This window comes from Neofelis nebulosa, chromosome 3 (genome assembly GCF_028018385.1).
Source record: "Neofelis nebulosa isolate mNeoNeb1 chromosome 3, mNeoNeb1.pri, whole genome shotgun sequence".
Lineage (NCBI taxonomy): Eukaryota > Metazoa > Chordata > Mammalia > Carnivora > Felidae > Neofelis > Neofelis nebulosa.
The window spans coordinates 33,405,764-33,418,824 of record NC_080784.1 but is presented as its reverse complement, the minus strand read 5'-3'; the positions used below and the strand labels follow the sequence as shown (position 1 = coordinate 33,418,824).

At 42.4% G+C, this 13,061-nt stretch overlaps 1 protein-coding gene across 4 annotated transcripts in view; it reads left to right on the top strand.

Annotated features, from left to right (window-relative positions):
* Positions 1–13,061, top strand: part of CDCA2 (cell division cycle associated 2) — a 52,251-nt gene that overhangs the window by 14,636 nt on the left and 24,554 nt on the right. For 3 of the 4 annotated variants that reach the window (XM_058720278.1, XM_058720277.1, XM_058720280.1), the window contains 5 exons: positions 933–1,132; positions 3,142–3,226; positions 9,815–9,865; positions 10,437–10,645; positions 12,663–12,747. In XM_058720278.1, the coding sequence (XP_058576261.1) occupies positions 933–1,132; positions 3,142–3,226; positions 9,815–9,865; positions 10,437–10,645; positions 12,663–12,747 (630 nt within the window). The remainder of the gene's footprint in view (positions 1–932; positions 1,133–3,141; positions 3,227–9,814; positions 9,866–10,436; positions 10,646–12,662; positions 12,748–13,061) is intronic. The other variant, XM_058720279.1, reaches the window with a different exon arrangement.

Below are 13,061 nucleotides of genomic sequence, written 5' to 3'. Positions count from 1 at the left end.
GCAAATGTGAGCGTTCAAACCGTGATCTTTAGAGGCTTATTATTAAGTTTGGCAAGCATTTCTGCGAATGCCAAGCACCGAACCCCGATATCATAAACAGATAGATCTAATCTGACATCTTAATAGCCTGTCACATTCTTTACCATAACTTTAGGTTGTAATTCATTTGGTTATTTTTGCCTGTCACTTTTGATTTTCCAATCACAGAGCATTTGAAACATCAGAATTAGACAAAATCTTGGCATTGGCGTAATCATCACAGCCATTCCTCCGGTGCTTTGCACTCTAAGGTTCCAGATGATTTGGTTTTGGTTTCTCGAGCCACCTTCGAGTACATTCCAGCACCTCCTCATGTGCAAGACACATCCAGTTCATCTGCCTGACCCACTCTGCTGTACTCGTTTATATTTGTAGTTTGTAACTTACCTATTTTTCTCTTGTGACCTGCATTTGCAAATATTTTACGGCCATGATCGCTGTAGTTCTGCAGACGATTCAGTTCACTTTTTGTATCTAGGAAGAACAGAGAGGCACATTGTGTCTGGGCTTTTCATAAAATCTTACGTAGTCAAAGCAGAACCAGGTCAGAACATAACCACATCCTTTAAAATGCTCTAAAGGGAAGGGTCCATCGTAAACTTTAAAATAGAGTCAGATACTATAACAGAGATGGAAATGTGTATTAATGTATTTTAGTACCTTTTTAAAGTCTAGAAGAAAACTCTAGTAATGTTTGTTATCCTTTTAGTAGTGATGGTCTCTTGCCTTACGGTTAGATTTCTCTCCTGAATAGAAAAATGTCCTTCTCACTGGCAAAGCGTTTAGGCTCAAGTGTTACATTTTACTAAAATCATTATCGACGAAATTTTAAAACAATGCTGGAAAAGAAAAATATTTATGCCTGTGTTAATGTTTTTATTTTGTATACGTAGCCAAAAAGGAAAGGCTTGGGCAGTGTCCACAGTTTGAGTTCTCTGCAGATTTATCTTCCAAACGTCGAAGGATATCCTCTCAGAGCAACTCTGATGAAAATCTCCCTGACGCAGTTGATCTCCAGGTATCCCGTAGAGCCACTTCTCCTAATACAGGCACAATGTGTGCTGTTGAAACTTCTCTTGCAGATTTTTCTGAGGTAATTCACTTACTAGAATCATAGGAAAATGAAGCTTTGGTTTTCTGGCTAGGCGGTTTTAAGACTGTCCGAACCCTTTTTCAGTTATGGTACCTTGTACTTCTATACTGCAGCTGAGTTTTAAATTGCACTCTGTGTGTGTGTGTGTGTGTGTGTGTGTGTGTGTGTGTGTGTGTGTGTATTTCCTACTTGCTAAATTTTTGTTGTTGTTGGCTTAATGGTTATTAGACAGTTTTGATTAATATGTTGCTTTTGGTTACAGAAAAACACTTTATGAAAGTATTAAGCCTTCTGGTCTTCTGCTTGTGAGGAATTGTTCTAGATACTGGTGGTACCACGGTGAGAAATCACAGTCCTGCCCTTGAGCAGCTTTTCGACTGCTGGAGGAGGCAGACGTAGGAGCATATTATTTACACGTAACTGGCGAATGAGTTGAGGATTCTATATGGGCTGTGCAGCTCAGGTGTGGGGGTCTTACTGCCACCAATAAGTGGCACCAATAAGTTGAACTGCCACCAATAAGAATTAGTGAAGAATTAGTGAAATATTTCCAATTAAACCTAACTGGTTTAATATCGGCTGGGAAGCAGGCTGCTGTTGAGCTGCCCTTTGCTCTGCTTACTTCTTCCAAGTAGCTGGAGGGATTTTTGTTGCTTATAACTACTTAAAACCTGTCAAGATCGGGGCACCTGGGTGGCTCAGTCAGCTAAGCGTCCGACTTCGGCTCAGGTCACGATCTCACTGTCCGTGGGTTCGAGCCCCGCGTCGGGCTCTGTGCTGACGGCTCAGAGCCTGGAGCCTGTTTCAGATTCTGTGTCTCCCTCTCTCTGACCCTCCCCCATTCATGCTCTGTCTCAAAAATAAATAAACGTTAAAAAAAAAAAAATTAAAAAAAAAAAACAAAAACCTGTCAAGATTATCAAAAGACGGTAAGCAGTGTGAAATAATACTATTGAAGATCCTTGACCTTCACTCACACGTAGACAGGAAGCTAGTTAGCTCATCACTGGCTTTCCTTGCTTTAGTTGTGCTGTGATACAGCAGGTTCCCATATCTTCAGTGAGAGGAGACACCTGACACCATTAGAGCTGGAACATTCCTGGCACCTTCTCTGTCACATAGATTCAGTGCATCTCCTATCGATCTTATCTGGACCCGCATAATGAATGTTTGATAGTCATTAAAGATTCTTCAGGGTCCAGTAGGTTTCATTTGTATCTTGGAGTCACTTACAATCTCCGCTCCCTCTGCTTTTTCCTCCCGGATTTGAAATCATCGTCTGACAGAATCAGTAGTTTCTCATCAGAACTTTGATTGTTTGGACATACACCACGATTTAGAAATGGTTTCCGCATTAATATGAGTGTGTTTTCTGTCCTAGCCATTGATGGTTTTCCTAGCCTAGCTATTGATATCCTGTTGTTTGATTAATAATTATATAACATCCTGGGGCGCCTGGGTGGCGCAGTCGGTTAAGCGTCCGACTTCAGCCAGGTCACGATCTTGCGGTCTGTGAGTTCGAGCCCCGCGTCGGGCTCTGGGCTGATGGCTCGGAGCCTGTTTCTGATTCTGTGTCTCCCTCTCTCTCTGACCCTCCCCCGCTCATGCTCTGTCTCTCTCTGTCCCAAAAATAAATAAAAAACGTTGAAAAAAAAAATTAAAAAAAAAATAAATAAATAAAAAAAATAATTATATAACATCCTGCGTTAATTTTGAGAATTTTCTCTTTAGAATCAGTTAATACGGTTTTGTAGACTTCAAACAATAAGGCAACAAAAATGTGTCCCATAAACTTTTACTAGGGAGCTGAAATTTGTTTGGTAGGGTGTTTAGGCTGCAGATGTTTTTAGTTCCATTCCTGTATTTTGTAACAATTAGGTAGATAATGATTGATAGGTTTAACATCAGATTTCCAGATAATCTGTAATGCTTACTCAAATCTTTACAAAGATCTCAGTACTCCTGTAAGTAGTAAGATTTAATATTTCTTTAATTTTTTTCCTCCCAAGAAATCTTTTGAATCTGGTTTAACGCAGTCTGGATATTTGGTTGAAGAGTCTGTTTCACTTTCAGATCTCACAGAAGCTTCAAGTGGTAAGTGTTTAATCTTTCCTTAATACATGCCAGTTCACCCATTGAAACATATTGTTCAGTGGATATTTATGTTTCAGCATTTACCTATATGCTGAAATTTGGGAAAACTGAAATGGTGCCCTCCATTTGAGGAGCTCACAGTCTAGTATAAATGTTTCAGAATTCTTGTTATATGAGAGATGACTTTTATTTTTTTTGAACTGCCACCAATAAGAATTAGTGAAATATTTCCAAGCTGGTAGAATCCATTATAAAAAACAGAATCTCTGAACACTTAACTAATGTATTTTGTAAGACAAAACACTGCACATGTTGTTTTTGGTTTTTAAGTTTGTGGAAAGGGACCAGCATTCAAAACTTCCCCCAAATCACTATACCTTCCCCCAAATACTGTAAGGTATTAGGTTTACTTTCAGCCTACCTGTGTCTTGAAATCTTTTTTTTTTTAATATTTATTTATTTTTGAGAGACGGAGAGGGACAACATGAGCAAGGGAGGGGCAGAGAGAGAGGGAGACACAAAATCTGAAGCAGGCTCCAGGCTCTGAGCTGTCAGCACAGAGCCCATCACAGAGCTTGAACTCATGAACCACGAGATCATGACCTGAGCAGAAGTTGGATGCTTAACTGACTAAGCCACCCAGGTTCCCCTGAAGTAAAACTCATACGTATATAGTTAGGTCTTGCTTTTTTTATTTATTCTGAAAAACCCCTTCTTTTCCATGGGAATGTTTGGCCCATTAGCTTTTCAAGTCATTATTGATACGGTTTGATTTAAATCTACCTTTTTTGGGGGGCACCTGGGTGGCCCAGTCAGTTCAGCATCCAACTCAGTTTCGGCTCAGGTCATGATCTCACGGCTTCCTGGGTTCGAGCCCTCCATTAGGCTCTGTGCTGGCGGTGTGGATTCTGTCTCTCTCTCTGGCCCTCCCCCACTTACGCTGTCTCTCTCTCAAACTTAAAAAAAATGTTTAAATAAGTAAATAAATACCATTTTTTCACGCGTATTCTCTTCTGCTTTTTGTTCCTCTGTTTCCCTTTTGTCTTTCTTGAGTATATTTGAAATCTCCTTTTTGGAAATCCATTTATTCATTACCTTTTATCTGTTTTCAGTATTAAAAAAATTAAAAAAATATATATGTATAAGTGTATATATTGCATATACATATATACATATTATATGTATACATATTATATAAGTATGCATATATATGTATTATATATAAACATTTCATACATATTATTATATATATGTATATGCGTGTATACATGTATATACGTATATAGGTATATATGTATACGTGTATATATGTATACGTATATATGTATTAAGTGATCTCTAGTCCTAACATGGGGCTTCAACTCACAACCCCAAGATGAAGAGTTGCATGCTTTATGGAGCCTGCCAGGTGCCCCTATCCATTACCTTTTAAACTCACCTTGTTGCATCTTTTTTGTTCATAGTTCCAATAGTAATATACATCCTTAACCTTTCACAGTCTACTTAGAATTAATACTGATAACTTCAGGTAAAAGACAGTACATTATGATGATTTATAAGAAATACAAATTGGTACAATGGATTACTACTTGGCAATGAGAAGGAATGAAATCATGCCATTTGTAGCAACGTGGATAGAACTAGGAGGTATTATGCTGAGTGAAATTAGCCAGAGAAAGACAGATATCATATGTTTTCATTCATATGTGGATCTTGGGAAACTTAGAATACTGTGGGGGGAAGGAAGGGGAAAAATAGTTACAAATAGAGGGAGGGAGGCAAACCCCAAGAGACTTCTTAAATACAGAGAACAAACTGAGGGTTGATGGTGGGGCAGGGGAGGGGAAAATGGGCGATGGACATTGAGGGCAATTGTTGGGATGAGCACTGGGTGTTGTATGTAAGCGATGAACCACAGGAATCTACCCCCAAAACCAAGAGTACTTTACACACTGCATGTTAGCCAATTTGACAATAAATTATATGTATTAAAAAAGAAAAAAAAGAAAAGGACCCTGGCCTATAGTCCTTGGACATTCACTTTCAAATGGAGAGCTTTCCTCCTATTCCTCCTTTCTAGTCTTATGGTCTAATAAACTTTTGCCTGCTGCTCAAAAAAAAAAAAAAATGAAGAAGAAATACATATTGGTTATCTACATGAATATTCATTGAATGAGTAAATATTTGGATGACCAAATATACATCCTTCAGATAAATTTGGTGTTCATCCACAGTTCCTAAAAATACTTTAAAGCCATGAAGGTGACATAGGTGTCTTATTACTAATGAAGGTGGCTTTTGGACCCCACCCAGTGGCAGGAGCTGGTTGCTGGGCGGACCAGCCATGTGATTGGAGGGTTCAGCCCCGCCCCCTGATCTCTGGGGAGAGGAGACGGGCTGGAGGTTGAATCAGCCAGTGACTTCATCAGTCATGGCCATGTAATGAAGCCTCCATAAAAACTCAAAAAGACAAGGTTCAGAGAGCTTCCGGGTTGGTGAACATGTGGAGATGTGGGTACCTCACCCTATGTTCTCTTCATCTGGCTGGTGATTCGTATCCTTCATCATTTCCTTCAATAAACTGGTAAACATAAGTGTTTCCTTGAGTTCTGAGCTGCTCTGGCAAATTCAGAGAACATAAGGAGTAGGTCCCGAGAGCCTCTTGATTGATAGCCACGCTGTCAGAAGTGTAGGTCACAATCTGGACTCGTGACTAGCATCCAAAGTCTAAGGAGGAAGTTGTTGGAACCTCTGGTCTGTAGCAGGTGGGTCAGAGGCACAGGAGACAGCCTAGGACTTGTGACTGGCATCTTAAGTGGGAGATGGGGGGTGCGCTTGTAGAACTGAGCCCTTCACCTCCAGAAGCTGATGCTGTCTCTGGATAGTGTCAGAATTGGGTTGAATTCTTAGATAGCCCGCTGGTGTCTGAGAATTGCTTGCTGGTGGTCTGTCTGGGAGATTCCCTTCCCCCCATGTTAGAATCGGGTCCCGGAACCCGAATAGAGTTGGTGTTAGGGGGGATAGAAGCTTTACCTACTGTATAGATCTATTTCCTATCTCCCCACCCGTGTCTTTTATGGTACTCTACACTGTAGATACCCTCTGTATTTAAATCCCACATTATTTTTGCTTTCACCAATCCTATATATTGGGAGCAGAATCTTCTCTGGTTATCCTGATAGCTATCGTTTCTGATGCTCTCCATTCCTTGCTGAGGATCTAAGTTTCCCTCTGGTATCATTTACCTTCAACCTGAAAAAGAACTTCCTTCAGCATTTCTTGTAATGTATGTCTTCTCTGACTTAATTTGAATCATAACATGACGGATGAGGCACAGAGCTGTGTTAGATTTTGTAAAAGGGGATAGAAAATACTTAGAGGAGAGCTCGCAGAGGAGAACCCACATGATACCTCCATGATCTCCTTGCCTTCTCCACCCTGTTTTACCCACCTTGCCGGAGATGCAGCCTGTGAATCTGCCTTCCTACTCTGTTCTGCCCTCTGTATATCTGAGATGAATTTTATGGACGTTGATAGCCTCACTGGCCGTCCCTTCTGTTCCTTAATCATACCTTCTCTTTTCATTTAAGCTTCCAACCCTCCTTCCCTTCCTTTTTTTTTTTTTTTTTAAGGTATTTATAATTTATTTCTTACAAAAAATAATTCTTCAGCATAAGTGTGTTTTCTGTGCTGTTTTTCTTTTATATCAACATACGTACATATAAATAATTAGATATCATTCAAAATTTAACTGGGCCTCCTGCGGTTTTATTTGCTAGATCTGGCAGCCCTACTCACAAATGACTGAGATAAAAGTTCCCTGGTGCCCCTTCGTCGTCTGTGGCTTCTATTGACAGGAAAAGGAAAGATGTCAGAAGCAAATGGCCTGGGCCACTCACCACCCCACCCTCCTGCCTCTCTGAACGAGCATGCCCCCCCCTCCCTTTCCTCCTGTTATGGTAGATCCTCTGGGCTCTTATCTAAGGCCAACCCCTTCAGTATGGTCCCTTCCCTCTTTGAGGACCTTCTGCATGAAGTGTCCCCTCTTTTCTGAGTTGTTCATTTTTCCCATTCACATGCAACGCGCTGTAGTATCTCCCATCTTAAACCGGCCTTTGTCCCGGGGTTTCCTTTCAGCCAGAACCCCATTTCCTTGTTTTCCTCTGCAGCAAAGCTCCCTTTTTTAAAACAAAAAAAAATTTTAATGTTTATTTATTTTTGAGAGACACACACAGAGCATGAGTGGGGGAGAGGCAGAGAGAGAGACAGAATCTGAAGCAGGCTCCAGGCTCCACGTTGTCAGCACAGAGCCCGACGCGGGGGCTTGAGCTCACAAACTGCAAGATCATGACCTGAGCCAAAGCCGGCGCTTAACCAACTGAGCCACCCAGGCGCCCCAGTGTACCAAAGCTCCCTTAAAAGAACAGGCCGGGCCTGTGCCCTCGCCTCCCATTCTGTCTCGATGCAGCTCCAAATGGGCCTCGGTAACCAGTAGCCTCTTCATTGCTATCCCAGTAGTCACTCTCCATGTACCCTCTCCTTGGCGTCTCAGCGTGGCAGGCAGAGCTGACAGTGTCCTCCTGTGAGAAACCATTTCTTCACTGGGCATCGGGACTTCATTCCCTCTTGTTTCCCCCTATTTCCCTGGCCATTTCCTATTTGTCTGTTTCCTTTATTCCTTCTCTTCCATCCTGACCTTTAAACATTTGAATGCCCCGGGTTCAGTGCTCCCAACTTCTCTCCACACTCACCTCCCTAGGTGATTGTAGGCATTCCCACAACCTTGAATGCTGTCTCTGTGCTGTTGACTTCAAAATTTCAATACCCGTCCTTGGTGTCCTCCCTGAACTCTAAACCTAAGTGCTCAGCTGCCTTTTCTGGTCTCCACATGGATGTCTAATAAACATCTCAGACTTAACATACTCAAATGGGTCTTAACTGTTTCTCCTTCCGGAGATTGCTCATCTGTTTGTTTATTTCGTTTTTTTTTTCCATCTCTGTAAACAATACTGACCATTCACCCAATTGGCTTGTGTCAAAAACCTTGACATTACCTTGACACCTCCCTTTCAAAAGTTAAACTTGAGTGCCGTTAACAAATGCTGTTGGCTTTATCTTGACAATATATCAAATGCCTAACCATTTCCCACCTCCCACAGTATCATCACTGTGGTCCAGGCTACCGCCTTCTCTTGCCTGGATTGTTTTGTCTCCTCTGTGATTTCCCTGCTTCCATCTCTGTCCACCTCCCTCTTCGGAATGTTCTACACAGTGGGCAGGGTGCTCCTTTTAAAATGACAGTTACACTATATCATTCCCCTTCTCAAAATCTTTCATTGACCTCCCGCTGTACCTAGAATAGTAGCCAGTCCACACCCGGCCTGGTCAGTTCTTAGCCTTCTCTTGGAGCTTCTTACCTCTCTTCTCCTTGCTCAGGCTGTTCCAGCCACACCGGCCTTGTTGTCCCTCTAGTGTGTCAGGTACGTTCTTATCTCGGATCTTCGCACGTGGCTTCATGCATGTAATGTTCTTCCGTAGATGTGTGCGTGGCTCACTTCGTCCCTTCACCCAGATGCATGCTGGATCCCTGAGACACCTCAAAACAGCAGCTCCCCCCTCCCACCATATCCTGCCTTATCCCCTTAACTTCTACATCATTTCCTTTAAAGGCCTAAATTACTACCTGTCGTTATCGAAACATTTCTTTAACCTTGTCTCTTTATTTGGAGATGACTGTAGAGTCGCTTGCAGTTGCACGAAATAATTTAGACATCCAGTGTCCACCCTCCCCAGTGTCCCCCAGTGGTGACATCTTGGGTAGCAGTAATATGGTGTCACAACCAGGAAATTAACACTGATATAATCCACCGACTTTTCTTCAGATGTCACCAGTCTGACGTGCACTTATTTATGTGTATATTTAGTTCCATGTAATTTTAACACGTGGAGACTCATGTAGCCACACTGCCTTCAGTCAAGATAGAGAACCGTTCCAGCACAGGGAACCCTCATGCTGTGCTCCCCCTTTCGTAGCCATAGCTTCCTCTCACCTTCTACCCCTCCCAGATCTTTTATACTGTCTGTTTGTTCTCCAAAGTGTGGGAGCTTTATGTGGGTTTTGGTTTTGGTTTTGGTTTTCGTTTTAGGTTTATTTTGAGAGAGTGCATGTGAGCAGGGGCGGGGCAGAGAGAGAGAAAACCCCAAGCGGGCTCCACACTGTAGGCATGGAGCCTGAGGCAGGGCTCGAACCCATGAACCGTGCGGTCATGACCTGAGCCAAAACCAAGAATTGGGACGTTTAACCGACTGAGCCACCCAGGTATCCCGGGGGCGTTGTGTGTTTTATTCATTGTTGTATCTCTAGCACCTAGAAAGGAGTGCCTGTCATGTCTAGGTCTAGGACCTAGAAAAAAGGGCCCAACATGTTTGTTAAATGTGGGTCATAAAGAAATACTCCCGTGAGAAAAAAACTTTGCAGGAGGAAGCTTTGCCTTGTTTGCAGGCACACACAACATACAAATGTTTTGATTTGATAATCTTTCCTCTTCTCATCCCATCTTCTCCCTCCCACCACCCTTGCATCCTGAGATACCTCTGACTCCAGCAGTAAACTTGGTCCTCAGTCGTTGTTCAACTCAGGTTAGTTTTATGGTGTAAGTCTTGGGTGTTGTGAGTGGAGGCAGGCTAACGGTCAGTCGCTGTTTGTGAGCACCGTCTTAGATTCGTGGGAGCCAAAACTCTTTGCTTACCTTTACCTCAGTAGTTAGCAAGTTGTGACCATTGCCACTTCTCTGTCTTCTTTTTATACATCCAAATGAAATTCCAGATGTCATTCCCCAAGCAGGATATATTAGGGTCGAATTTCTCTCTTTCTTTCTTTTTTTTGGTTTTTGTTTTTTAAGTTTCTTTCTTTTTGAGAGAGAATGAGTGCGGGGCAGGCGCAGAGAGAGGGGGAGATAGAGAATCCCAAGCAGGCTCCACGCCGTCATTGCAGAGCCCAACGGCCCCACGCAGTCGATCCCCTGACCGTTAGATCACAACCTGAGCTGACAGCAGGAGTCGGGCATTTAATCGACTGAGCCACCCCGGTGCCCCTAGGGTGGAATTACTTGTAGCACGTTATTCTCTTTGCAAATACGTAATGTTTTTGGTGTGGAACAACCTGATTCGGACGTCTTCTACGTCTCGTGTTTGTGTGTTTACTCAGAAGGAGTCAAGGTTGCTGAGTGTGTAGAGGGCGAAAGATCAAGTGTTGCTGTTTCCCTTGACAACTTGATGGAGGTGAGCACAGACAGCACTCCTGAAGGCAGGTCGCTGGTCACTCCACTCTGCAAGAGGGACGTTGCATCCTCTGAGACCTTCGTACTTCGTTCGGTGCTAAAGAAACCCTCTGTTAACCTGTTTCTAGAAAGCCTGCAGGTAAGTTGAGAGCTACTTGTCCTAAAGCGAATGGAATAAAAATTCATTTTGGTTTAAAACGGCGCGAGAAATCTGATGTTAAAATCCAGGCTGCGGGCACCTGGGTGGCTCAGGCTGAGGCTCCGACTTCGGCTCAGGTCATGATCTCACGGTTCTTGGGTTCGATCCCCGCGTCGGGCTCTGTGCTGACAGCTCGGAGCCTGGAGCCGGCTTGGGATTCTGTGTACCCACCTCTCTCTGCTCCTCCCCAACCCATGCTCTGTCTCGCTCCGTCTCTCAAAAATAAATAAATGTTAAAAAACAAAACAAAACAAAATCCAGGCTGTAAATGCTGTGAGAAGTTTGAATGGCTGGGCTCTGGAGTCCAGGTGCCCGGTTTCAAACTCTGACTCTGAAGTTTAAGAGCTGGGCAAATTCTGTAACCTTTTGGTACCTTGGTTTCATCTCTGCAAGGATGGCTAATTTGAGCAGAGTAAGTGGAATAATAATAGGAAATTAGCACCAGTGCCCGGCAAACGAGAGGTAATTTTTTTTTCCAATCCGTACGCATTTAAATATATAGCCATGCCCACACATCTCTTTCTTTTCTGTTTTCTCTTTTAAAGTTTATTTATTTATTTTTGAGGGAGAGGGCGCGTGTGTGCCCGCAAGTGGGGAGGGGCAGAGAGAGAGGGAGACAGGAGATCGAGAATCCCGAACTCAAGAACCGTGAGATCGTGACCTGAGCCGAAATCAAGAGCCAGACTCTTCACCGACTGAGCCCCCCAGGCGCCCTGCCTACACATCTGTTTCTAAAGCCAAAGTAAAGTAGTACCTTCTATTTACAGACATAGTTATGGTCAGTGGTTATTTAACTGTTTTACAGTTTTTCTGGTTGAAGAGCTGATGTGGGTCTCTATACAGGGCTGCTTATTCATATCCTGTGTATTTGGTTTCTTTTCAAACAGGCTTAGCATCTTCATGATCCGTATAACTCTTACTGATTAACGACGTTATGTAGCAAACATCCAGTCCTACCACTGAAATTATATGAAGATTTTTATAATTGATCTTTTTACTAAGCTCTCCAAAGTTTGTAGGTGTATACACTTTGAGTTGTTTGCTAATTTTCATGGTGGTTTTGATTATAAACAAATGTAAAAACTCACAAGAATTTTATTTTCTAAGTTCACTTATTTCACAAATAATGGGCGTTTTCCTGGTCAGGAAAATGAAATGGACTTGAGAGACAGTTGCTCAAGGAGGGTTGTTTGGGGCAGGGCATTTGCTTAGAGAAGGAGGGGCTTTTGGAATGGGTGCACTGGAGAAAATGAACAGCTCTAGAGAACAAGGACTGGTCCAGGGTTTGGGAAGCAGATGATGGTTTGGAGGTGACTCATGCAGCCCACGGCCCTGGCGCTCCCCTGCTTCCCTCCAGTGGCCCTGTGTTGAGCTTTGCCTTGTTTGGCGATTCCGGACTTGTGCTGTCCCTTCCTCACGAACTCCATAATCTTTTGGGGAAGCAGAGAGGGACAGATACTACCTTCTTTCCTTGCTCCTAAATCAGGAATATAGTCATGGGGACAGGAGATTCACACACTTAAAAAAAAGTCTGTTTCCCATACTTAAGAGACAAAACACCCTATTATGCCATTTACCTGTTTTCTTGTTTTTGTGCAATTTTTACGCCTATAGATAGTCTGATCTGACACCATCCACAGTACATCATACCTCTAGCCACTCATATTTTCCTTAACTTCATTTGCTAGATTAAAAATGATGGAATGCATTCAGCCCATGTTATGGATTTCTGTTCTTTAATTTTCTCCTAAAATACGATTTACTAAAGTAGTATCGAGAGAGTCCAGGTTTTCTTGTGGCTAATGTCACTAAGCCAGAACAGTTATGAAAGCAAATATAATCTGCGACACTACATAGTATTACCTTCGGCAGAAGAAAGTTCAAAGTGACCATTCCTAATGACTGTGAGTGTGTATTTATATGCGTAAAATTATTCATTGATGTTTGTTTCGTTTAGGAACACTGTGACAATCTCTGTGATGACGGGACTCATCCGAGCTTAATCTCAAATCTTGCAAACTATTGCAAAGAACAGGCAACAGGTAAGAAATCCACGCTTATTTGGAAGCCTGAGGATACCATTTTCTTGTAAAACTCTGTTCTAGTATGTGGTATTTTCAATGATCTGCTAAATGCCTCGATGCTTTGGAAATTACATGGGAATGAACAGTTGGTTGGAGTCTCAGAATTGGTCTGTTCGTTTCATCTGCCCATTTGTACTTAATGGTAACACTTAAAGGAAATTAATATTCCAATTTTGTTAACTTCCAAGATACTCATGCAAAATTTACTTTAAAATCTATTATTGTATTGTAATTAGAAATACTGCTTACCTTTTCCATTTTGAATTTTTTTC